The 27,478-nt window shown below is 51.2% G+C and overlaps 1 protein-coding gene across 5 annotated transcripts in view; it reads right to left on the bottom strand.

Annotated features, from left to right (window-relative positions):
* ASTN2 (astrotactin 2) overlaps window positions 1-27,478 on the bottom strand; it is a 360,934-nt gene that overhangs the window by 225,728 nt on the left and 107,728 nt on the right. For 4 of the 5 annotated variants that reach the window (XM_074924050.1, XM_074924051.1, XM_074924049.1 and 1 more), the window contains 3 exons: window positions 24,532-24,681; window positions 16,104-16,211; window positions 1,853-1,999 (listed from right to left, as the gene is read on the bottom strand). In XM_074924050.1, coding sequence (XP_074780151.1) covers window positions 1,853-1,999; window positions 16,104-16,211; window positions 24,532-24,681 — 405 coding nt within the window. The remainder of the gene's footprint in view (window positions 1-1,852; window positions 2,000-16,103; window positions 16,212-24,531; window positions 24,682-27,478) is intronic. The other variant, XM_074924052.1, reaches the window with a different exon arrangement.

The following is a 27,478-nucleotide window of genomic DNA, read 5'->3' as shown; positions in this document are numbered from 1 at the left end:
GCTCATTTTAATTCTTCTCCAAACCGTTTTTACCAGTCCTCTTGCCACTTTCTCTTCAGAAAAGTCATTAAGTCAGGACTGGAGATCATCCCATTTCCCCCAGTTTCAAAGATATTAATCTGTTTTATTGGTATTTCATTGTCATTTCCATTCGAGTGTTCTCTGTATTTGCATAATTTGCATTGCCACCCCCTTCCCAGTGACAAGCACAGGCTCAGCTTTTCACTTGCATTCTAGAGTCAAATTGCATTTTGGTTTATTTTCTTTTTTGAGGACATGCTGTCTTCCCTGGGCCAGACCCACAGGGCGGGAGCAGGATGCCGAGGTCCTGTGCCCTTCACTGCCTTCCTGGCCAACCTTCAGCAAGTACCAAAACCAACTGTGAACTCCCAGTCTCAGTGATGAACTGGCCAGTGCCCATCTCAAAGGGACATGAGTTAACACTGGAGCAGCCTCATTATTCGAGTACAAAAAGAGTTTCTGTTCTCCTGCTACTTGGAATAACAATCTGTGAAGACTGCAGAACGTTTATGTGCAGCCTGGACAATCCTTAAACCTTTTAAAAACAGGTCAAGGTGTAGACAAGTCCCTTATTTCAAGTTATGCTTTTTTTGTGTCTCCACTCCACTGATGTTCAGATTCCTCCAATCTGAGACCACAGAGTAGTTGCTCTCCGAGTCTTCCCTTTAAGGACCAAGCTTTGATCGCTGGGATAGCCGACGTACTCCAAGACTCAGTTGTTATTTCCAGAGTCAGCGGCTAAGGAGCATCCTCGGGGATCAGAGCAGAGACCGCCTTGCACACCAGCACGGGGACATCAACCCACTGCACACAACACCCATCCCATAAGCGTTGTTAGGCGCAGACATAGAAGTGGGGTTAAGGAGGAAGAGAGGGTCAGTGGTGGGGCTGGGGAGAGCACGTGCTCTGTCAGTGTTGCAGTGCAGGTAACACCCTACGAATGCATATCATGGCCAATAAGAAATCACTCTTTGCAGGGCTAAATCCCACTTCAAACATGCTGGTGAGTCCCTCCCCACCATGGGGTGATGGTTTAAGCCCCTCTCCATCACCCCTTGTTGCTGCCGTGCTGCTGCACCTCTTTAACAATCTACCCCTCCCTAAAATATTAATCTCCCCAAGAGCTGTCCTCTCTCCCAGCCCCCAAAGTGGGGGGCTACACAGGGGCTGGCCACACCGGGACACCCCGGCAGCTGGTGATGTATCGGCTCCATACAGCACATTTCTGGCAGATAAAAAGTGCCCCCTCCGCACACCCCAAGCAGTGAGACGAGGAATTGGAACCGACTGAATAATGGGTCCCGTCTGCTGGAAGAAAATGAAATTTGCCCTCATGTTACTGAAAACTTGCACTCGACGCTCACTGCACATTATAAAGAAAAGGTCAGTGAAACACAACAAACGCAAGGAGCCCAGTTGGAGAAAGCAATAAATAGTGACAGCAGCCCTCATCTAATTTTTCAAAGCATCTCTGCCTTTGCTCAAACTCTAGCAATTTCATTCCGCACTGATTCAAGTGGCTGGGATATGAGCAGCTTTGCTGCTGCAGGACAGGAGGACGTCTATCTGTGCAGGTTCCCAGGGCTCATCAATGAGTTTGGAGGAAAACAGGAATATCCATCACATACAATTAGTAGTAATAATAATAATAATAATATTGATAAAAGATGAGATTGAGATTTTTGGCCTCAAGCTCTCAGATGTGCTTTTCTCCTCTGGGAAGAAGGATGCCTGCAGCCAAACACAGCCGGGGCAATTCCCAAAGAGAGGGACACCCACATCCCAAACAGACTGGTGAGGTAAGGGGGTCCAAGTCCCCGAAGGGTCTTACCATCCGCGATGAAGTGCTCGGGTACGTGAAGTGTCACCTTGACGGTCAGCGGGCAGGAGAGCTGGGAGCCGCACACCACGGCCAGGACGCAGGAGCTGACTGCGATCAGGGTCAGTGCTGTCTTGTTGATGGGGCTCTTCATCGAACCTGGAAGGCAGAGAGAGGGATGGGTGGCCAAAAGGCAAACTGTGCCAGAGGCTTGCTCAGCCTCCCCCCTTCCCCATGCATATGCAGGAAAGCCCCAACCCCGGGGAAGGGCAGGCATTAAGAACAGAGACATCATCTCAGCAGCACTGGAAGAGCTCCCGAGGCCGGCAAACCCCATCATTCCCACCACGCCCTGTTTGGCTGGGTTTTTAACATTCATGGTGTTTCACTCACAGAGTTATGTCAGACTTGGGGACTATGTTTTCCTAGAAGAGGGAGAAAACCTGCTCAGGACCCTGTGCAGACCATCTCCCTGGATATCCCTCCTCCCTGGAGCCGCTCACCACCCCTGCCAGGCTCCCTTGGTGAAGCCACCCTCACTTCTTGTCAGCCTTGGTTAACTTGACAAATCTTGTCAAGTCACAAAAAATAATCAAGCCAAATTTGAGGACTGCCTGGACCATGGCATCTTTTGCTTTCCCTTAATGTCAGGAGAAATCTACACCTGTAGATGCTACATAGCACTGACGAGTGTTAATTATTTACACAAATATATATAAATATTCAGTCATCACAGGGGAACTACGCTGAACAACAAAGCAACGTACAGAGCCAGCTGCTTTGACAGGAGGAGCTATTACAAAACAGGCTTTGTATTGTCAGGTGCAGAAGCTCAAGGCACCTCCCACAAAGCAGCACAGTATTTTCTGACACACAAAAGTCAGGCACCAAAGCAGGCACCTAGCCCACCCAACCCCTAGCTGGCACCTGCATGGCATGTGTGTCACTGTCACACTGCCATCCCTTGTCTCAAAGGCCATATGTCTGTCACCAGGGCTAAGGGATGCCTGCACCAAGGAATAAACCCATGAGGTTAGAAGGATCCCATCACCCCACGGGTCCACTCAGATGTGCACACTTGGCCAGGCCTGGTTGGTGGCTTCTATTTTATGTGAATTTTTTTGAAGCATTAGGTAAAAGCCAACAAGCCAATGAGGAGCCTGAGCATCTGCAGAGGCCAGCAACAGGTATAAACCCACCAGGAAACCTTCATGGAGCAGTGTGGTGTTGAGATGACTGAATTACTGCCAACTACAGTTGGGTGGAATAGAGCAACCCCCAAACTCTGCAGGGAGGGGGTGAAGCTGGGAAATACAGAGTCATTGGGAAAGACCTGGCTGTCCCAGGAGATTTGGATGTTCTTGTTGGATACAGGCTGGGAGTGCCCACGTGCCCAGATGAGATACCCTCCACTGATGGAGATGACCAGGAGAAACTGTCCCCAGGCCACCGCTATGCCATCACCAGTGGAATAGGCTGCCCAGGGAAGGGGTGGAGTCACCATCCCTGGGTGTGTTTAAGGGTCGTTTAGATGAGCTGTTGGGGGATGTGGGGTAGGGGAGAACTTTGTAGAGTCAGGCTGATGGGTGGACTCAATGATCCCAAGGGTCTTTTCCAACATGAATGATTCTGTGATTCTGTGCTCACCAGGTCTCCACTGCCCAAGAAGGGAGCAGCCCCGGAGTCTGCATCCTTGGGGCACCACCGGTCCCTCCCTGCCCAGCCCTTCTGGCACAGGGGGCTGTTCCACCACTGCTCCAACTGCACCGCATCCCCCACGGCCACCTAAGCGGGCATTTCACATCAGTGTTCTGCTTTGCTCGAAGCTAATGCCAGACACCTCGCAGAGCATCCAGTTCACTTCACCAGTGCTTGGGACACCGATTAAGAACCACCTGGGGAGTATGGCAATGCCAAGGAGAGGGCACAGACCAGCAATTAACCCCAGCTGCTGCACAGTCTATTATGATGCAGCTGAGATGATGGAGCTCCCGGCAGACCTGACCGTGTCTCCACTCAGGATTCAGGCAATGACATGTATTTATTTTTGGAAGGCAATACAGACTCTCCCCTCTTGCTCCCTGGCCCTGACCATCTCATCAGCAAAGCAAGATTTAAAAAGCATCACTTTGAAAATTGAACAGGAAATACATCCAGCAAGTTAGCACTTGCATACCCTGTAATTTGACCAAAGTTGCTGTTAGAGATGCTGGCGCCAGGGCAGGGATCTCATGCTCGGCACGACCTGCGTTTTCCAGGCAGGGCAGCGTGTCTCACCAAATCATCCCCTGCAAACTGGATGCTCCAACCAGCATTTGCAAGACAGGGGAACTGGCTGATCTGCTGGCAAATATCCCCATCACTGCGACCAACAGGAGTATGCCAATTGATTATTTATGAAGCATGTTTTACTTTCCTTATGCATGCATCATCTAAACACCCTTCCTACCCCCATTTCACAGCTTTATTGCCAATCTCCTGCGCCCTTCACCTTGCGATCCCCTTTTTTTCTTCCCAATCTTTATTCGTATCATCAGCATAAGTTAGCACCTCCTTGGGAGGCAAACTCATCCTCTCGCTGGGCATACTGTGCCTGCCACAAACCCTGCGTTTGCTTAAAGTTACTTTGAGAATGTAAAAAGAGAGGAAAAAAAAAGAAAAAGAAAAAACAAGGAAAAAAGCCTCCATCAGGATAATTGGACACAGTCAAGTATACAATAGACCAGAGAACACTGGATTTTACCATTATAAATCACCTTTCAATCCAGGGTCTTAAAGTGCTTTACAAACATTAAATCACAAATCCCTTACGTGTTAGACGAGTATTATCCCCTTTTCACAAAGAGCCTGAATCACAGGTACAATGGCAGCTTTCACCATACTGCAGCTGGAGTGGAGCTGGAGGAATTAGGATCTGAGAGCTCCCATCCCCATCGGTCCACATGGCTGATTCTTCCCTCGTGACTAAGAAGAGAGGGGCACAGGAGCTTGAAACAGCAAAAAGGCCCATTACAGCTCAATGAGTTTGAGCTTGGCTGCCCAAGGAAAAGGAAAATGTGCTAAAAAGTCTCCTATAACTACCTTCCCTGCTCCCCTGCCTCCCGCTCCCCACTTGTTTCCATCACAGCACTACTTACTGACCTCTAGAACTGCCTGATGTTGGCTTTGACCAACTGAACCAAAACCACGGGTCTTCTGCTTGAGCAGAAATTGGATTTCCAGCTCAGCTCTTTATTGCTCACGACCAGTTTGCTACCAGGTTTGAAGGGAGGCTGCTGGAAAAGCAGATTCTTCCCTCATTCTTTAAAGAGAGGGACATGGGTCCCATTTTCCATCCCTCTGCCTGCTCTTCCCACCACTGATGCCCCAGCAGAAGCACTCCTGTGCTGGGTTTAAACACCCATCTGGAGATAAACAGCTTCATACCAGGCCTCTAAAACCACATGTATTCTTAGCAAGACATTGCTAACCAAACCAACCTCAGCAGGTTCACCAGGGCTTCATGCTCCTGTTCAAGAGGTGAGAAAATGATCCATTCCTTCCTTGGCCTGGGAAGGGGATCCAAGCCCAGCTAGGTAACTCGGGCAGCACTAAAATAAACAGCAACGGTGCAGACAAGAGCTCTACCTGGCTGAAGCCTGCTCTTTCCCTCCTCACCTTGTCTTTTCTAGGCTTTCAGAGAGGTGTCTGAAGTACAGATTTGCAACGCCAGGCCCACCAAATGAGCTGGAATCAACCTCCTTTACCAAGAGAAGGAAGTTTGGGGGAGGGGAACGCAAGACCTACATAGACAGCTGATGGGACTTGAGACCCTCAGCACCCAACACAAGTCTTCATTTGGGTCTTGTGGGGTCCGAAAAGCCCAAGAGGAAGGTGGTGACCAAGCACAGCTGAGACCAAACTCACTCCCCTGTTTCCTCTGCACTAATAAATCCTTCATATATTGAGATGACCTCTCCATAGTTTTAATTAAACATGTTTCTGTTGCATTTTGGATGGTTGCAACAGAGTGAGCACAGGTGTCCGAGCACTCAGTGATGCTGTTTTGGGGAGAAAGCAATGGCCCATGTGGGGTCCCGGGGGAGGAAGACCCGGGAAACCTGTGCCCAAGGAGTGGGCAAAGCAGCAAGCATGACACACAACAAGGACGAAGAATAAGAAGAAATTACTTCTTTTTGAATGGGGAAAAGCATGAGAGCAAAGGACAGAAAAGTAGAAAAGAAAGGCAAACTGCTCTGTTTTAGGGCAGAATCATACCCGAGATGCTTCCTGCTAGTGATGCAATTAACGGCAGCATCAGCCAGGACTATGGTCAGAGGAGCTCCTGTCACCACCACCTTTCCCACCCAGGATTTTTCTTCTCTCCTTAAACACCAGTGCCAATTAGCCCGGCTGCAGCCTCCCAGAGAAGATGTGGGTCCCTCTGCAGACAGCTCAGAAACAGCTTGCAAAGCACCACGTTTCCCTGAAGATTTTGCACCTGCTGCAAGATGAAGATAAATTCAAAGCCACTGGTGTAAACACTCTGCAAACAGCCCCTCCAAATGCACCGTGTCTCCTTTGAAATATCATTTCCTTGTGCAGTTAATTACTCGCTGCTTTGTACACTTTCCCTTGCCCACCTAGAGGACAAGGGGGGGAAAAAACCCAACAAAACTCCGAGCTCATTTCTTTTTAATATTGGCAGTGCTGCCTAAATTTAGGAAGGAAAAAAAAATAAGGTATGTTCAGAACACGTATGGATTTACGAGCAACACAAATATCCCGTGCTCTTGGTAATACGATGTTTCTAAATCAGGCTCATAAATACATGCTTGGGAGATTAGTCTATAAAAAAAAATAAACTTTAATTACCCCATCTTTATCAGCACACAGCCCATGGTGTTAGCCATATGTGGGTGTTAAACGCCAAGTGCTTTGCAATCTTCCCCGCCCCCCCGGAGATAATAGCATAATACAGAACATTTCGCGGCTATTCGGATATTAAAATGTATTTCTACCACCCGAGGAAGACAGGGCTGGGGAAACCGAGCGGTAGAACAGCGAGTGCCTGAACTGCTTAGCAACGCGCGGCGCAGCCGCCAGCGCCCGGCCGTCGTACCGGAGCGCCCGGCGCAGGGCGAGCAGCACCCACAGCACCCCCGGGGAGCAGCCAGCCCGCCGCAGCCCGTCTCGCATCCCCGCGCTGTTCCCAGCACACGCCACTCTCGCTGGCGTGTCAGAGGAGTTGGCCGCTCCTAATGATCCTTCTTTATGTTCCAGCAGAGGCTCATTAATATGGTACAACAGCGTTTCCAGGACACCCTCACACACAGAAACATCTCAAGGTGTTTTACAAGCGAGAGATCATGTCGAATCAAATCAAACACCAATTAAGATGAGCAGCGGTGTTGGCAGGCGGCTCTTGCCACGGAGCACCCCTGCACCGGGGAGCAGTGTTGCCCGTCTCCCCTCCCTGCCCCACACCAGGGCCCCCCCAACCCCTCCACATCAGGATGGTCCCTCTTTCTCCAGCACACCAGACACATGACGGGATGGGACGGGACGGGATGGGATGGGATGGGATATCCTCCTTGAAGCCAGACACAGCTCTCCTGCACCATGGTCCCCATCAAGCCTTCAAGGACCACCCTGCCCCAGAGCCACTTCCTTTGGAAGGGGGTGGATGTTGGTGCAATGACCCCCCCACCAGCATCTGAGCAGTGGGGTGAGAGTGCGAGCAGGCGTTTCATTGCATGCTCTCTCTACAATGCCTGGGCTCAGCCTCTCCTCGAGTAGGCACCTTCTTCATCGCTGCCTTGGACAAATCCCAAGTGAAGGTGTTGGCAGCTACAGTCTGGATCTGGGTGAGGGCTTGGGCACAGGGCCGTCTCCAGCCTCATCCCCAGAGTCAGCAGGATGGGGATTAGCCCCAAAGCAGCAGCTTTGCTCCCCCCACACTGGGGGAGACCCCCAGGGAGAATCTTCTCACCTCTAAGAAAGGAGAAGGGGTGCACGTAAGAAGGGTCGGGTGGGAAGCGAGAAGGAAAGACAGCTGCGTTGTGCAGCAGAAGGGTGAGATCAGACATTTCTAGATTTATAGAGGATTTGATCTTGCTAACCATACGCTGAATCAGATTAATACTATTAACATTTATGAATTACACACTAGCAATTAGCCAAGGCATTCTCCATTACGGCACAGGGGGCTGAAGAAAATGCAGCCCTGGCACGTGGGTCAGGGAGGGAAAGATGCCGAGGGGTGGCACAGCCACCACGGGGAGGTCGGGGTTGGGCTGCTGGACCCTGTGGTGAGGTCAAGGGTTTGGTGCCTGAGCTCTGGTGTGCACAGCAGCCTGCACTGCCTGCCCCGGCGAGCTCTCACTCCTCCAGCAGCCTGAGCCTCAGCTCTTTACGTGCTCCTGGAGTTTTAATGCCTCATACTGAATAAATGTGTTTACTTCCTATTTATACAGTTGCTGGTGGTGCTCCCCCTCTGCTCTGAAACACTGTGCCTGCAGCTCACAGGGAGACGCCACCAGCAAATTTCAAACAGGAGGAGGATGAGGAAGGGGGGAAGAGGATAGAAAAGCCCTGAAGCTGGGCAAGAAAGGGGCAGCGGAGGGCAGGGGGGAAATGGAGACGACCAAGGTGTCACAGGTTGAGATGGTCTTTGCTGACCCACCAGCTCCATCACCACCGGGTCACCACCAGGCAAGTTCTCCAGCCCACAGGTCTTAGACCTACCCCTGTACAGCAAAGGGGTAAGAATTTGTGCAAACCCAATGTGCTCTCCTGGCACTCTTAAATTTTTCACATTTCTCTGGGCATGAGCAATTAAAATCAATGAAGTCAGTTTTGCTTTCATGTTCTCGGTGCTGAATCGGTAAAGATAAAATCACATTAAAGAAACAGTTACATATTTAAAGGCAGAGATTGCCTGCACTGGAATCTTCTTTCACGCAAATCAATGGAAACGCTTCTCCTGGAATTAAGGCCTGATCTTTTTTTGTTTTAAACTCCAAATGAGTCCCAATTTTAGAATATACAAACACAAAGGCAAATGTGAGTGGAAGGCTTCATTTTAAGGAGGAGGGAAAGCAATTTTCAATACAGTGTAATGAAAACATTATTCCTACAGGAAAAAAGAGAAAAAAAAGTAATCATTATCTACGAAATAGCTTGTGTTGAGTCACAGCCCAGGGAGGATTTTGCTCACTGAGCAAAGGGCTGGTCAGACAGCAGAATTGATTTCAGAGACTGGAAGAGAGCAGTGGTGGAGGCCAGGCTGCCAGGGAGGTCTGAGCACCTGGCAGGAGATGCCCCAGCACCCAGCGAGCTGCCCATCACTGCTGGACCTCCACCATGCTTCCCATGATCTGAGAAGTGGGCTGGGACCTCCAAAGCCAGACATGCGAATAAAAAACCCCAATCAAACCATCTTTCTCCTCCCTCAAGTATTTTTGGAATAGATGCAAAACGACACACCAGGGTGAGAATAAAAATCTCTGCCCTGCAGCAGCTCCCCAGGGTCAGGGCATTCTCTTTCTGTGCCTCAGTTTCCCCCACAGCCAAGCACCACGCAAAGATGATCTTCACTGGCACAGCACAACATCCACCACCCTCTGCTTCCTCCCACTCCTCCCCCTGCTCCAGCCAGAAGACAAATCCATCGCGTCACGGACATGCCAAGCATCGGCACCAAAACGCGTCTTCGTTTTCTAGCTGGCACTAACCCTCGCCCTCCTCCCGCCCGCAGCCAGCACCGTGTTTATGTTCCGCTTCCTGGGAAACAAGAGGCTCGTTACCATGCGGAGGGCGACAGCACAGCGATTAGTGGAATTTGTTACCCACATGCTCTGAACAAAATTAAATTAAAAGTGCTGCTTTGCTGTCAAGATAAGGGCCAAGCCAGAGAGATAATTTTTCACTCTCAAACACTCAATTACTCGCTGAGGCTGTATCAGATACAATCAAAAAATAAATAAATAAAGACCCACACTGCCTCCAGGAACAGATGTAAAAGCTGTTATCTCTAGCACAGTCCGGGGAAGTTAAAGAGCCTGTGGCTGCCGCGGCTCCACGACCGCTTTAATTGCAGACCCCTCTGCTCCCCAGCTCACGCCTTGCATCCAGCTTCCTCCAGTGGCCCCTCTCCCCCAGCCTCAGTACCCCGGGCACGGGCAGGACCGAACCTACAGCCGCCAGGGACATACCGAGGAGGCAGCTGGAGCAACCCCAGCCCAGCTTCCCTGCACAGACGGAATCTGACAGGGACAGTGAGGAGCTCTGGGGGGTGTTTATGTGCTGATGCAGTGCCTGCTTGCTCTGCGAGCAAAATAAGCCATCATGCAAAAGCACCACGTTTGTTTGCTCGCTGGAAAAACAGCATCTGTGACAGAGCTTTTGAGAGAAAGGCTGGAAATGAACAGTGTCACTCATCAGCACCACTGCCCCGGGGGTGGCAGCGGGCTGGGCGGCAGGGGTGCAGCTGCAGGGTGATATAACTTGGTGCTATGGGAGGGAAAGACAAGACTTGTATCAGGAAGGCATCTCAGCCCCAGGGATTTGGGGATGTCCAGGTTGCATGGGACCCCGGTTGTCCCTTCTGGGGTGCTCTTCTTTACAATGGAATGTAGTGATAGGACAAGGGGTAATGGCTTTAAACTGACAGAGGGCAGATTTAGATTAGATATAAGGAAGAAATTCTTCCCTGTGAGGGTGGTGAGACACTGGCACAGGTTGCCCAGAGCAGCTGTGGCTGCCCCCTCCCTGGAAGGGTTCAAGGCCAGGTTGGACGGGGCTTTGGGCAACCTGGGCTAGTGGAAGTGTCCCTGCCCATGGCAGGGGGTTGGAACTGGATGATCTTTAAGGTCCCTTCCAACCCAAACCATTCTGGCCTCACAGAGCAACCACACGCCATGAACCAGCTGGGTGGGCACCAGACACCAGCACTGACCCCTCCGTCTGTCCCTGCAGCAAGCGGCTCTGCATCCCCTTCCTGGGCCGGCGGCACCACGGGCCGAGGCACAACAAGGGGACGGGCAGGGGCTGCCAGTGCCAGCAGGAGGGCGAAGGCTCCCTAAGCACAGACAGACAGCACAAGGCCCAGACAGACCCCTTACTCCCTCTTTCTATTCTAAGCGCCCCAAATCAACATTTGCTTTATCACGTTTTGTCTCCCATTTGTTTCCTGACAGCAGCCCCCCAGTTAGAAGGCTGCTGGGATGGGAGCCAAGCCCAGCGCAGGCCTGGGGGGGGCAATTCCCCGAGGAGCAGGGCAGAGATGCGGCAAGGCGCTGCCCGCACCATTCGCTCAGCCCGGACAGGGCCGGGGGCACCGGCAGAGCATGGAGAACGGTACCCAAACTTCATTCTGTATTTCGTTTAGTTCCCCATGATATAATAAGTGTCTGCTGCCTCTGGAGACAGGAGAGGATCAAAGCAAAGCTTCCTCATATGTAACAGACTCCGAATACCTAATATTCCCTTATAAAAGGCCTTGTTTTAAACACCAAATACAGAGGCAGATCAAAGCTCAGCTTCTCATTTCTCTAACAGCCCTCAGAAGACTTTGCCAGCCAGCAAGGCACACGCATGTGCGCACACGCACGCGGCTGACACCAATCCAAGGTACATAATTGGACGCTGTTAATTTGTCTCAACCATCACCGCATGATATGGAAACAATTGGATGCCTTGTTCGTGGCGATGTCAGCTGAAGAGCATCCCAAAGCCACGTCCTCCCTTCTCTGGGGTGCTGGGGAACTCCCCTGGGATGGCAGCAGGTTGCTGGGATGGGACGGTACCCCCTGAATGAAAGCTATGCATGAAAACTGGGTGGGATATTTCCCCCCTCCTCTTTGAACAGGCTGCAAAAGAGGCAATGCCGAGAGGGGTGAAGCGATCCCAGACACAAGTGTGGAGGAACGAGCTCGGCATGGTCTGGCTCAGGCTGAAGCAGATGCCAGGGCCTCCCTGAAGAGGAGAAGCCAGCTGAGGATGTTCAAGGAGAGATCCCAGCTGGGTCACAGTGCGGGGCACCCTCCAGCACCTCTCACCCATCATCATATCAACACCATCGCTCTGCGCTTGCACCCAGTGCTCTGCTTTGTATCAAGGTTTCCAGCAACTCTGTACCCAGCCTTTCTGCCTGATGGGGGGAGCGAGATCAGCCCCGGTCCCCGGGCTCGCCAGCAGCCACAGGACCCCCAGCGGGTCCCAGGGGCTCAGACATCGGACAAGCTGCAGGAGGAGCCATAGGCTCTCAGGGTCTCCCAGACAATTGGGATTGGGATGCTCAGCCCCTCACAGGGTCTCCGTACACTTTCCTCACCTCGGTTTCCCCTAACCCAGGAAGCTGCACAGCATCCGCCCTGCAGACCAGATACCATGCTGATTTACTCTTCATTTAACCCTTTGAGACCTTCTCCTAGAAGGGGCTTTAAAAGAGCAGGAACATTTCTGTGTTACAGAGCAGCTTCTCCAGGGCCCGATGAAGCAGACAGAGGTGGGGGAGGCTCGCTCACGGCTCCCCCCACCCCAGCGAGCTGGAGAGGCTCCTTAGAGTCACCGAGTCCTTGAGGAGCCAGGCAGCAGGGAGCACAGGGGCCAGCCCACTGCTGCAGGGAGCCTGGTACAGCCTTGGAGTTATGATGCTGCTTCTTTTTTCCCTCAACCCTCCCCTCTTTCTCTCTATTTGAACATCCATTGGGTGGGCACTGCATGCGACCTGGGGAGCTCAGGACTGCGAAGTCAGAGCCAGAGCTGAATATATCTTGCTGAGCAGGAGGCAGACACCACCCTGGAGAAGTGGGGATGGAGCAGAAGCACTGTGGAAGCAAGGTTTGTGCCTCCCTGGTCTGGGGGGGCTTTTTTGCTACTAATATTTTCCTCTCGAACTCAGAGGGGGACCTGACTGAACACATCCCACGCTGCTCAGGAGAAGAGAGGAACCAAGGAAGTACCAGAGCTTGCTATTGCACATGATGGGCAGCTGGGGATGTGGATCAGCATCTCTATAACACTGGCAGGTTCTCTCTCGAAGAGACTTCAGCGCTGGTGAAAGGTGCAATGACTGACAGCCCTGAAGACAAGAGCAATCCACATCCACGTACCACAGCAGCAGGCGAGGAGGTTCCCACACTTCCCAATTCTCCCAGGGGAGTGGGAAAGGGGAGAGCCAGCCCCCACAGCAAGCAGAGCCCTGGGGTGCAGGCTGGAATCACCCTGTTGTGAACAGGCTGCAAGAAAATCTGATTTATAGAGAATCTTACAAGGAGGATTGGCAGGAAGGAGCAAACCAACCAAACCCAGCTCCAGCTGAGTGTCCCTCCTGCCTCCAAGCACAGAGCTCCACGTGCCCTGACAGCCTCTCTCAGGACTTGTTTCATTTGGAAAAGCAGGACGTTAAGTCCAAATTCCAGCTCCCTTGGGACTGCACACCAGCCCTGCTGTCAGCTCTGCCATCCAGAGCATAGGTCACCCTGATCCATTAGAAAGAAGCAGAGGGTGGAGAGCTGGCATGGGCACAGGGCTGTGAGGAAGAAAAGGGATGCCTCGCTGCAGATGGGTGTGAACAGAGCACTTCTTGGCACGAGCCAGCTCCCTGGAGACACCAGTGACCAGCACTGCCTCTCCTAACTCAAATCCCAGACATGGGGCTGAGCCCAACAGCAGACAAGGACCAAGTCTCCATGGGAAAGTCTCCTCTGCATTATTTCTTACACTCTCCCTTCCCCAACTTCTCTGGAGACTTTCCAAAGACAAGGGAACATAAGTGTAAGGGGATCCCACGGATTTAGAAGCTGGGAAGACACGTGGTACAGTGTGCTGGGACCACAGAAGGTGATGCTTTGGCTGTCTCTGCCTCTGTGCTCAGACTGATCAGATTTACTTCTCAAACTAGGTATCAACAGGTCTGCTGCTCCTGAGCTCCCAGAACAAGCTCTCCCTCACTCAGTACTTACCTAGGGGAATGCCCCTCTAGGATCCCTTGCCAAGGCACTATGAAACTTGCAGTCTTTCTTCTACAGGAGACAAAGCCCACGAACAATTAACCAGCTGGCTTCAACAAAGCTCAAAGTAAAACTGAACCTACCCACCACCTAAGCGGAAATTTCCCATCGCATCGGCTGGGATCAATGCCTTGACAGTATCAGTAATTAGGCTCAATCCTGCAAAACCTAATCTGAGAGAGACCCTGAGGAATCTCTTTCCTTGGACCTGATAACTAACACACGGCACCTGCAATGACACACAACCACGGTGAAATCGATACGGGAACATCATTGTAAGAATTAACCGTATCTGACGATGCATCCTTCTCTATTAGAGTTATGATCTTGTCCAATTATGGATCTTTGCTGAACTTGTAATTATGAGTTTGGTACTGTGACTTCCCACTAAGCTATTGCTTGCCTTCCACAAGGGAGAGAAGAGTCAATGAAAGGATAATGGAAAATTCCTTTCAAGGACGCAGTGATGGCAAAATTTAGCTAGACAGGAGGGAAAATACAATGGGGACTTTATGCAAGACAATTCCCTTGGTTAGCCACCACCGAACACGAACAAACCAGGTTCTCACAGCATCACTCAAACGCTAATGTAGATCTAACAGTCAGCTCTGTGCAACCGTGCAAGGCAGCTCTTCCCCCTGAATTCCCTTCAAACCCAGTCATCAAAGTCACCCAGGTGAACAACAGCTTATTCAAAGGAAAAGAAAGGAATTCTTCTCATTTATCTATTCCTTTATATTTGCCCTACAAGGAATCTTAAACAAACAACCCAAAGCCAACATATATGTCAATAAGAATAGCTTTGTACCTGGCATCCAACACGAGCATGTTTCGAGAGACTGACAGAGCACTTGACCTCACGGGGAATGGCGTCAAGGCAGCGGGAAAGAAAAGATTTATCCGCTTTTCATTAAAACACAGTTTTCCACACCTTGCTCATGCAGTGACTTTTCCAAAGTACCCAAGGACTTTCACACCCAGCTCAATATTTCAGAATAGCTCATTGAAAAAACTACTTCAGCATTTGGGAAATTTTTCCCCTGCACCATCGACTTTTCAGGACCACTGCTTTTGTCCCCGTTTGCAACACAACCAATTTCTTCCTCCTCTCACACATCATTTTCCCCTTAACGCAGTTGTGTTCATACTTCAACAGGTAACTTCAACGCAAATTCCTTCCCTGCTTTTCATCAGAAGCTCATTTTAAACTCGGCGAGAACTTCTCATGGTTCTAAACCACATGGAAAAGGAAGAAAAAAAAACCCACCTGAATGTCCTTCCTTTGGGCAGGAACAAATGTAATACACCCTTGTGCATGTGTGTGTTTATTCCCATATGCAATCTCAAGCTGATCAGAGGTGTTGAGGTAATTTCACATTCAAATAAACACATTGCGAGCATTTATCGGAATACCTAATCATTGAAACAAATGGAGCTGCATTTGCTGTGGTGGGAGCAAGTATCTATCTGGCGTGCTGTGCTCTGCCGATGCCCGGCTTAATACAGAAAACAAATGGAGGGAGCAGACCCACTGTGCAATTTTTAAATTGCTTCCCAACATAGTTATTTCCTGACAGTGATTTTTCAAATGCAGCAGCAAGGCTCGCCCTGTCCTCCACCAAAGAGCTTGGTCTAAGGGTCCTGAACAAAAACAATCCAGCATGACGTAAGCGGAGAAAACGTGGACGCTAATTTCAAACTGCGGATAATATTTCAGTTTCTCAGCTCCTCTAGCTCACAAAAAAGCCTGAAGGGACTCTAGTCTATAAATCCTTGCCCCAGGCCTCATTTTGAATTTGTTCCTTTTAATTGCCTTTGTGCTGAGAGGGAGGCTGGGTAATTTCCATCCGACGGATGCTTTATATGGGAAATACAGGGCAGAAAACAGAAGTTTTGAGCAAGTAATTGCCAAGGCGATCATCCCCAACAGCTGCACTGGCGCTGGGATGGTGACAGACGTAGTCACCATCCTCCGGTGCAGCTTTAGGGAAGCGCCAGGGTGTATGCAATGTAACTCATAGTAGAAACCAGCAAAGAAACCCAGAACATCAGCAACATCACCAGGAAATGCTGTTTATGGCTCCTGCATGGTGCTGCGTGACACTCAGCACATCTTGGTATGTTCTTACCACTACAGACTTGTATTGTGGTCCTTACCTAAACTCATGCAGTATCAGACGACATCACCCATGGAAACCGTTGAAGTGCTCAACTATTTTTTTACTCTTACACACATGTGCATCACCAGTGCCTATGTCATTTTGTACCTTTGCTTCGTCTCCGGCTCCGGTACTGCTCAGTGTAGAAGGTTAGCTGGGTCTCATCATCTGCCTCTGAACCAGAGTTTCCTTTGGCACGTCCAAACCCGATCCCACCTGCAAACAGTAGAGAGGAAAAAATCAGCCTTGTCAGCTGGGATGTGCAGCAGCGGGGAGGGGAGGGGAGGGAGCAGGGGGCTCCTTAGCAGAGCTGCCAGATTTGGCCAGCATCCACTGCTCCCAGCCCAGGTGCTTGGGGTCACCAGAAGCAACCAGGGGCTTTTGCCACTCGTGATTTCTTCGGTTTCTTATTGCCCTCATCAAGAATCAAGACCTCCGTGGTGCCACCTGCGATGTGAATATACAAAGATGCTTTCTACCCCCAGGAATGTGTTTTACAAATGTATTGCAATGCATTTACAAAGGAAACCTCTGACTGTAGAAGCTGTTCTCCCCAAAGACACCTACCTGGTGAAGTACAGTGGATTTTAGGTGTTTGCTTCGAAGCAAACCCATCAGAGACAAGTGGCACAATGGCAATACAGCCCTTGGGGGGCACTCAGGACCCCACCACACAGCGAGGGTCTGGCTTCCCTCCCTCGGCATCACTTTGGCCCATCTGCTCCACCAGCTCGCTGTTCTGGCCAGCAACATGCATCCCTGCAGCAGCCAGTACTGACAGCTGGGGCAAGGAGCAGGGCTGGCCTATGGTTTACTGGGCATCTCCCTCCCAGAGCTGGGGATGGTGTGGAATGCCGGAGGAGCCCGGCTCGCTTGAGCAGCTGGACCCACCAAGGAGCAATGGATGCTTAAAAAAGCGACACAGACTCTAATTGGCAGAAGTCCTTCAATCCTTGCAGAGTTTAAAGCAAAGAGGCCTCTGAGGGTTGTCAGTGGCCCTTTAAACTGCCATTAAAATATTTTACTGTTTTTAAAAAATCCTTTATTCTAGGCAGAAGCACAATTTCCCCACTTCTTGGCAGTAGAACAGAAAACGAGTGGTGCCTTCTGCCCTCTGAAATCCTTAATCACCACGATGAGAGGTGGTTGGCAGGAGCCAGAGGGACGCCGGGAGCTCGGCACGTGGCTCCTGGCTCATCCATGCCCTGACCTGGCTATGCTGTGCCCTTGGAGGGAGGGGGGGCTTCAATGGGGAAGCGCAGGAAGAGGCTCTGCCAGCTCTCTTCCTCCTGAAAGCAGCAGGAGAGGTCAGCGCTTGCGCACAGCAGCATTTAGTGCTTGGACATAGGGCCTAGGGGGTTAAGAGACTCGTACCCCAAACCATAACCTCCCACTGGTCCTCTTCAGACCCCTGTATCACAGCGAACATCTGATGTCATGATACACCCACACCCAGGGACTGGGGTTTTGAAGGGCACAAAGGAGTGATAAACCCAATAGGGCCTGTTCTCATCAGCAAGGAAAATCTTAATAAACCCAGGCTCCTAATACAGGCCCTTGGGCGAGCAGCCCAGCACATCCCCTTCTCCCACCGAGCAGGGCGTGCCATGGGCTCTTCTGCTGTGGGTGCTGCCGGGGCTGGGCTGCGAGGCAGACACCAGCTAAGGGAAGGTTTCTCCCACCGCTGGAGCTTGGCAGAGCCATTTCCTCTGCCTGGGAGAGGGACCAGGTGGTGGCTGCGCAGGCAGGACATGGCACGTCCCTCCACCACTTTTCCATGAGCCAGACCTGGTCCCTTTTTGTGCAGGCAGATGGCCTGAGGTGGACACAGACCATGGTCTCTGGTGCTCACTCCACTCTCACACTCTGTCGAGGTGACCAGGCAGCCGGTGCAGGCAGCGGCCGCTCACCAGCCATCGGCCCAGCCCCCTCTGGCTGCCCCATGTTTGTTTGCCGGCTGCGTTTCCATGATGGATGGCGCTGACATGTTAAATTACTCAGGCTGGATGTCTTCGGAGAGCTGGTGACAGCGATATTGCATTTTGTGATTACCCAGCACTGCGCAGGATGTATAAATACAGGAGGAGTTGGGAGACCCGGCGTAGGTCCCCAGCCCACAGCGGAAACATCTCCTCTGACCCAACACGCCGTGGCAGAGTTCAGACTGGAAATATGAGCCCAGGGCAGTTAAATGACTCCAAGTGATGAGCTTTTACCCCTTCATGTTATTAAGGATGCTGAAACTCATCTTGGCGATGGTTTTGGGGGTCCCAAAGCCCAGTTGAGGCAGCCTGTAGCCACCATGAAACTGATTTCATGTTTAACTGGTCCCAAAATCTTGCCAAAGCATCCCTGTGAGATGCTTGTGCTTGGGACAACACCTCCTGCACCAGCTCCACCAGCCAGCCTCCGGGGCAGGCTGCTCGCCAAGGCATGGGGCTGAGGATGCTCGTGGCAGGATGAGGATGCGCATGAGGGGCCAAGGACGCTCACAGCAAAGAGCACCCGCACACAGCTGCTGATGGGGAGAAACAGGGAGAGCACCCAATTAAAGCCAAGCAGCCCTGCCTGGTCAGCACTCATTTTCTTTTTAAAAAGGAGAAAAAAAACAAGTAAGAGGAAAAAAGATCCTAATCGCTGGGAACAACTACAAAGCAGAATACGATGCTTAAAAGAGAGAGGACAGGGAAACAGCACCTTTTCAGCATTGAGTACCTGTAACACACCAGCAGCTCTCTGCAGCATCTTCCACAAGAAGCTACACCCCCTTTAGACCTAGTTTACTCCTGCTATTTATATTTGAGAAAAACTAAAGCTCCCCCTCACCTACACCCTGGGAGAGGGGGGTATGGGCAAGGAGTGGGAGCTCAAGGAAGATGCTCTTGCTTCTAATCCTGTTTGCAGATTTACAAGCTTGTTAATCCATTCAAATAGATCGCAACTCAGCCACATACCGAGGCAGGACACTCATTTTGAGTGCGACATTTATTTAGCAGGGAGCAAGGCGGGGTGCCAAGGCACACACCTCTCCTTATGGTATAATTAAAGATGGTAGCAGGACTAAGGAAATAAAATACAGGAATTAGAGGCTCCGCCATCCCCAAAGGCTTTTTGTTAGCTAAAACCATGTGTATTCTTTTAAAGATGTGTTTTTGTCATTACAAAGATAAAAACCCTGACATTCCCCAAAGGTTACAGAGTATCTCAGGGAAACAACTGTGAATGCAAAATGAATCAAAACTGAGTTAAAATAAAGAAATAAGTAACTGAAGCTATTTGGATAACTCCTGTCTGAGGCCAGGTTTACCTCAGATACTTAATCCCTCCCAGCTGGATGTTATAACAGGAGTGGGTTCTCATATTTGTCCCCAGCAGTGCCACCTGGGGTGGCACCTATGTCTGTGCATCCCCCTGCCCCACAGGCACAGCCCCACTTCCAATGCAAAAGGATTTTTTGCACCACTCCTCTCCAGAAAAAGGGCCAAATCCTGTACATGCCACAGTGTTAAAGACCCACAACCTCCCTGCTTGGCTGTGTTCGGTTCACTCCGCCTCCACACTCACTTGCCCTGTGCAACGCAGTCTCCTGAGTGTTCCACAGGCTCCTCTGCTCCCGGACTTCCCAGTAAAAACCAGATGAGGAGTCCCCTCCCCAGCACTGCAGTGAGGTCCATGCACTGACAGCTGGCAGGGTGATGCAGAGCTATGCAATTAGCCAAGTGAAAATTTTCAATTTATTTATTCCCCCCCCCCAAAAAAAAACAAACAAAAAAAAAACAACCAAAAAACCAACAAAACCAGCACCAATCAACTGAAAAACCAAAGATGGCAAGGGAAAGGTACATTGGATGCAGTTTTGGGGAGGAAAAAAAGATACTCAAAGATTTTCTTTTGAAATGTATCCAATCAACACCAAAAAAAAAGGATAAAGAAAAAAAGCCCTTTAAAAATGAAACACTCTAGTTTGTCACTGCAGCAGGGGTACGAACACACACTGGCTTCAGCTGATGAAAATCCTTTCTCCTCATTGACCTTCCTTCTTCCTACACCCAAAAAACCACCCCAGGGTGGGTGGTGCAGCAACCAGGTGATGGCCCACGCCTTCCACCATGGAAATCTGGGACCGCGCTGATCCCAGATGATAGCCTTTGCGCAGCTATGAAGGGGTTCATTTCACCAAGAACCAACTCAACGAGCCGGATGTGATGCTTTGACTTGGATGAGGTGAAAGCTCCCAGATGAACGCCTAAAAAGCCTCGCCAGCAAAATGCGATGATGGCCCATGGACACCGTGGGACAGATGGACAGGTGCGGCGGGAGGCAGAGGCGTCCTGGCAAAAACAGAGGCCATGGGCGAGCCCAGCCGAGCCACAGCTCTCCTCCCTGGGGTAACTATGGGCAACTTATGGCACAGCCAAGACCTCTAAAGCACAAGAAGTCACAGCCCCAATAAACAGCGCATTGCGTCTCAGGCAGAAGAATGTATTAATCACTTATTTACTCTCAGAGCCAGGGTGCTTTTAAAGGCCTGCCCCAGGAGAGGGCACCAGACCCCCTCTCTGTGCAAACTGGCCTCCCCCAAGGCCACCTCCCAGGCCTGCACCCCAACACCCCACCTGGCCCTCGGGGTGGGAGCGCAGGTTGGTCCATTGGCCAAAGCCGCATCCTCGGGCGCGGCACCACTGCCTCTCCCCGCGTTTCCCTGGGCATCGCTTCCCGGTTTAAACCCCGCTCCAGCGCAGCCACGTTGGGGTGCTCTGGGTACCAGCCTGGATACATTTTGGGAATCAGTAAATCCAGGCCCTCTCGGATGCAGCATCCTTCCCTGCCACACTGTCAGGCCTCAGCAAATACCATCCTTTCACAGCCCAGTCGTCCTGCACCTCGGCTCTTATCATCATCACTCTCCATTATTTATAAACTCTAAATGTGCTTCACTCAATAAAAGTGTTCGGGGAGAAAGTTTGTGTGATTCAGGCATTAGCCAAAATAAAGTTATATAGTACTGTAAATGGAGAGGATGGTGTGGGTTTTGGTGTTTGGTTTTTGGTTTTGTGTTTGGTTTTTTTTTAGTTTGTTTTTTGGGGCTTTTTTTGTTGGGTTTGGTTTTGTTGGGTTTTTTTTAAGTCGATCTTCTCTGCAAAATGCGACCTTTTGTAGAGCTGTTAGAAACACTTAGCGCAGAATCAGATTTAATGACAAGCAATAGGCAGCAGTTTAAATGCACTTAGTGCAGGGAAGCGAAACAAGGCAAAGCTTATCCGAGATTTGTTTTTGTTGGGCTGGGGCATCAGGTTGTTTGTTTTCTGGTTTGGTTTATCCTGTCCTTCTGCAGGAGCAGCACTTGGCGCCCTCTCGGAGCCTTTCATAAAGGAGCAAATCCTTTTTGTTGTGCACGTTCCTGCAGGGAGAGCGCTCCAGCTGCAGGGCTCTGATGAGGTTAAGCATTAATTAAATCGAACCGCAAGAAAATAATTACACACATGCATCCGTCAGGCTGACTTGTCACTACCCAGTAACAAAGTTGGATGCAAACTCCATCAGCGGAACTGTCACACGGCTGTTAGAAGGAAATAAATGCATCCCAAACGGACAATTTCATTTAGGGGGAGGAAAAAAAAAAAAAAAAAAACCACAGATTGCAAAGGATTAATGAGGCAAAGGGTTTGTGTTTGCAATTGGATGTAAAATGCAAACATCGTGAGTTGTGATATCATCGTTTAACCTTAACGTTTGATAGCACTCCAACCGCTCACCCACCGGAGGGACAATTAACCACGGGCTGTTAAAACAAAACCTCCAGCACAGGAGAGGTGCAGGGAAAGGTGTGGATCCGGCCTCACCAGCAGCAGCATGGCTTCCACAAGTGAAAAGAAATTCAAATTAAAAGGAAAAGAGGATGGGATGGGGCTGTGGGGAGCATGATTGCCACTGGAGACACTGGAACTGGCTTGTTTTTTGGGACTGCTCACTGATTTCTGATGACTGAGACCTTGAAATCTTACTCTGAGCGTGTGCCAGTGAGGGCTCCTGTACGTGGAGACACTCAAAAGTCACAGTCCCCCCCTGAAGTCTGTGGGCTACTTTACACCTCGGGCAATGAAGGCCAGACACAGCTCCTCACCATCCCCAACAGCCCATGCAACCATCTGCGGAGGAGCTGCTGGGAGGAAGAGACCCAACCACGGTAGGTTGGGCACCAGCACCATGGGGACTCACCCTGCTCCTGGTGCAGAGAAGGGAACTGCCACAGCGGCACCTTCCCAGCTTGTCTGGGCCCTTCCCTTTCCGCAACCCTCTTCACTTCTACCAGAGCTGAGACCTGCTAAACAGGGCTGCAGTGAGACATCCCCACCCTCCCTGCAGCACCTTTGGGACCACTACAACCAGCTCAGGACCAGAGCAGCTCGAGGTGCTGGTGCCCAGCTCCTCCCCATCACCTCCACTCACCCACATCCTGCTGCTGAAGCCCTTCCCAGCCCCACAACTCAGGCATTCGAGAGCCTGCCTGGCACGGGGCTGCTGGAGCAGGCACCCCAGCATATCCGAGATGCACACCCATGACCCAGGAGACAGCAGGAGAACAAAATACAACAACAGGCACGGTGGGGAGGTCTGTGGTGAGGCAGCTGGGCATGCTCTGGCACCCAGGGTGGTCCCTTCCCCACCAGGAGCAGCACAAGAGTCCCAAGGCAGACAATTTACAGTCAGTGTTAGGTTAATGGTTGGACTAGGTGATCTTAAAGGTCTTTTCCAACCTAGATGATTCTGTGAACTTGGTTTCTCCAACATGGTCCTGGCCAAGCCTGCTGCTGGGGACCTGCTGGCCAGCCCAGATTTAACTGTGCATGGCTGAGGACAGCCTGTGCTGGTGGCCGTGGCAAGGAGGGATGGAGAGCGACCTTGCTGAGCACCACCAGTGGGTTACCAAGTGGGGCACAGCAGCCAGAGGGGACATTTGGCTCTTCATCTCAAGCAGATATTGGGGGCAAGCTGGTCTCCAATTCTTGTGTTGAGGAAACACAAGCCTGGGCAGAAATAGAGAGCAACCAAGGGCTCTGTTGTCCCGGTATCCACTATTTCTGTGGCCATTGATGGGCAGAGGGATGCTGGGCTTGGGAAGAGGTGATGGGCTGAGGGTAGGGAAGGCCTCCCCCTGCCCTGGCATGGCTCAGATGGGGATTTGCAGGGAGGCAGGGGAGCACCAGCCCAGGAAGGTGGGAGATGGAGGGTGCGTGTCCCTAGAGATGGGGGACAAACTAAGCTGGCCTGGGGTCATACTCTGTTCCCAGAGCCAGAGGCTCTGCCTGCAGCTGGGCATCATGTCTCCTAAGCTCGGCTGCAACAATTAATTGACTTGCTCCGTTAGTGACTAAAAAGCCTCTTACCTTCAGGTAGTTCAAAAGTTAAGGGAAACTTCACTAGACAGTCACTGTGGGCCCCAAATCACCCACACACGTACGCTAAAATCCAGATAGATGTATTTGAATAACTACTAGAAAACAAACCAAATAATTTAAACCAGTTAAAGAGTCAGAACATTTTCTTCACACTAAGTGAATAATTTATGGGTGAAGCTATAATAAAAAAAGCCCTTTCCAGGCCTGTATTGCAGGAAAACGTATCCAGAATAAAAGATCACATTTCAGACTCATAAATAAATTAAAACTAAAACCAACAGTAAATAGAAATAAAAGTATTTTCTTCCCAGCTCCCAGCGCTGTCACAAAGACCCACAGTGCGCTGGGCAGACCATGGTCAAGGGACCTTCCTGCCCATCATCCCTGAACGAACCCAGATGCTGCCTCCTTCTCCCCAGCTGGAAATCTGGATCCAAACCCTCCTCACAGCCTCAGCACTCACCGCTTAACCCACAGCCATTATGGTTTTAAGCAGCAATAGCCACAGGAGGACAGTTTCCCTTGCTGAGAGGCAACACAAGGACCAAGTCTTGCTCATGCGGCCGTTCCAGCCAACCTCCTCCTGTTGCTCTGGTATAGCTGGCAATGGCCATCAAGGTTGCAAATAAAACTCAGGACCCCCCCAGTGCACTTTTGCACAGTACAGCCTTTAGAGCCATGAACCCTCTCTGTGGCTCCTAAAAAAAAAAAAAAAAAAAAAAAAATCCAAAAAGCCCTAAGCACTGGGAAAGTGGGAAGACAAGTCCCAGTAATGTTACAACCAAAATGAACTTCACCCCTTCCTCCGAAATAAAAACATGCCAAGAAACCATATTTCACTCCTAACAAACCCCAGTTAGCCAGGGAAGTTGTCAGGGACCCTGAACTTGCACCAGACCTGGATAAATCCCTGGGAGGGGACACAAGGTGATACCACTCTCAAGCACCTCCATCAGACCATCCAGAGGATGCTGTGTGGGGTTTGCCCCTCTGCACCCCATCACAGAGGGGCACTTCAGAGTCCCCACACTCAGCAGCGAGGGTGAGGAGCTCCTGCCTTCCTCCCCAGCCAAACTCTTCCAGCCGTGGCTAAACCCAGGGCACCAGAGGAGCAGCCGGTGACCGTGGCAGCCTACCTCGGGGCCGGCTCCGGCGTTTCCGTCTCCCCACGGACGTGCTGCGCAGCGCAGGCTGGAGCTGCCCGATCTCAATGGGCGTGTTGGTGCGGAAGCTCTCCTTGAACTTCTGCATCAGGGACTCCACCGTCTCCTGCGTCACCTCGGGAGCTGCAACACCGGCAAAGGGACTGTGGTTAAAAGAGGATCAGGCCACCATGTCCGCACTGCCCGTACAACCCCTTCCTTGCAGAGGACAGCGTGAGCCAGAGCTGAGTCCTGGGGCAGGAGATCTGCCAAGACCCTCTGAAGTCACCCATAGGGACCCATCCAGCACTTCCCAAGTCTTACCAAAGCCACAGAAATTAGAAAATTGTGAGTTTATGGAAGCTGCATTTTTCACACTGCTTTCCAGTATTTTGTGTTATTCCTTGCTTCTTCCCCCATCTGCACACAGGGCACTTGGAAGCATCGTGCCCTTATCAAACGTACAGCCTGAAAGGTTCAAAACACAACTGAGCTGGCTTCAGGTCAAGTTTAACTCTGTCTCAGGGGCTTGGAGTCAAACCCCAGGCTTGGCAGCCTTTTGCGGGGTCAGGTACTCCCCAGCAGGCAAATTGGGGATTACGGAACAACGGCGAGACTGGGGTGGGAGGCAGGTGAATGATGTATGGCCAGTCCAGGTGTGCTCCGAGCTGCAGCAGGAATCCCTGGGGTCTTCCTGGGGTTGTGCTCACACACCAGGCAGCAGCACTTGAGCTCAGGAATCGGCTTGCTACAACACCCCACAGCATATCACAGCTTACTGATGTTTAAGCAGCTTCCCTCCTTGCTCTCACACACCCCCTACCCAGTACTATGAAAAATACACCTCCAGAACTGTCCTACGAAACTCCCCACCCGCCTGCACAATATGCAGTTACAGAAAATCATGAAACCACTCGCAAAGAGCAAAGATGAAATTCAGGATCAAAAGGTTTCTCTTCCTGCAGGCCACAGAGGTCTCCCAGGTTTAACAAACAGTTTGGCCTCTGTCAGATCCTTGAATAAACTCATTAGCAGAACATAACCTCTGTCCTGTTTTCATTTTGAGAGTGACAAAGTCCCTCCGATTAGCTCCTGAAGCTCACCCTGCCCACAGTGTGCCCATGTGGGGCTGGCAGGGATCACTGCCCTATAGCTACCCGCTATGGGATAAGGGTAAGGGATAAGTAAGCACCTTGGAACTCCCCATCCTGCCAGCAGTTACAGGATGATGTATCACCCCACCACATCTTCTGGGTCCAGAGACTTATCAGATCTGTGTGGAGCTCCTTGGGCACCCTGTGAGCTCAGGGTGCATAAATGCTCCGGACCATGGACTCTAATTCCCTTCACAGCATGTAGCAGGGTCCATTTCAGTGCAAAATGAGAAGCTGGCCATGCAGGACAAGACATTTGTAATCCTAGACAAGGATTTGACTTAAACGTGGAGTCTGCAGCAGACTCCTCCAACAGCCACCCATGCTGAAGGGAGGGGAGAGCCCTGGCCACCTCATGCTGCAGTTCCCCCCCTCCTTCTCCCCAGGGGCAATGTCCTCAGCCTCCCCAGGGTTGACAGGCTTTAGCCCACCCCAGGGTGCTTTTCTACCCTTACAGGCTGCAGAGAAGGTACCGAAATCTGATGGAGCCACTGGAGGGGAGCACAGGGGAAGAGCAGACTGGCTGCTGTGCCCCTGGGCACAGGCGCATCGGGTGGGCTCAGGAGAGGAACCAGCCCGCACTGCTGCACCAGGTGATGGAGGGACAAGGATCAAACCTGTGTCTGCATAAAGCACTGAAGGTGGGAACCATTTCAGGAGAGCTCCAACGAGCAGGTGGCCTACAGGACCAGCTATGTTACAGCTTCCAATTATTCAACACCAGGCTCCCCCAGGCACCACAGATCAAAGGCAGAGCTCCCCAAAGCCCCCGACACTTACAGCAGGCGCAGCCAGATCCTGCGGTGTCAGATGCCCCAGCAAGCAGCATCGCAGGGGGAAAAAATAGAAATCAAGAGTGGGCAAAGGTCTCCAAAGAGCATTTACTCCCAGCCCTGACAGCACACATCCAACCCCCTCTTTGCAGGGCTCCTCTGAGGTGCTGGGAGAGGATGCTGTGGCAGCACCAGCATAGCTCAGCACCCCACCGGTGTGTCTGCTGGGGGAAGCCCGTCCCCACAGCTCCTTCACCCAGGAACAAGCGTGGCAGGGCCTCCCCATGAACAGATGGCAAGTTATTTGAACCTCGGGGCTGTGTGATAGATAATGTGTGCAAGTAGAGCAGGGAGCTTGGGAACCGTGCGGCTGAGGCTTATTTACCGAAAGGAGGCCAGAAGGAGAGCGCGGGAGGGGAGGAGGAGGGGGCCATGCCATCAGCTAGCAACAGAACACAGCGAGGTCGCAGCTCTCTCGTGGTCCCTGCTCGGCTGATGAGAGTAATCAGTGCCACGATGATCGTACCCCATCTGGCCACCACGCTTGGCACATCCATCCAGAGGCATCTGCTCGCACGCTCATCAGTGAAGCAAACGTCAAAAGTAAGGGGGGAGCAGCACCTTCATGGGGAGAGGTCCCGGTAGTCACTGGCTATTTGAGATGATGTTACAAATACTTATTCCAAGAATGGGAGCAAAAACCTGGTGCATCTCACCGCTCTGCACAGCTTGTGTGCGCCAGGACATCACTGGGCTCTCTGTACCCCTAAGCTTGGGGGTTTTGAGCAATGAAAAAAAAAAAATTAAAAAAAAAAAAAAAAAAAAAAAAAAAGAAGAATAAAACCTTGTTGACATGATTTCAGCAAGCGGAGTTCGACATGGCCAGCATGGAGAAAACCCTCACTAACAAATCAAAGGTAGCTGGGCTTCAGTGGAACGAGCAGCAGGGGTCAAGGATGAAGGACAGACTCTTCATGCGCTGCCAACCGTGGCAAAAGGGAGGGAGAAGAAACC

The sequence above is a fragment of the Athene noctua genome, chromosome 20 (genome assembly GCF_965140245.1).
Source record: "Athene noctua chromosome 20, bAthNoc1.hap1.1, whole genome shotgun sequence".
Classification (NCBI taxonomy): Eukaryota; Metazoa; Chordata; class Aves; order Strigiformes; family Strigidae; genus Athene; species Athene noctua.
Note: the sequence above shows the minus strand (reverse complement) of the source record. Positions and strands in the feature narration are given on the sequence as shown.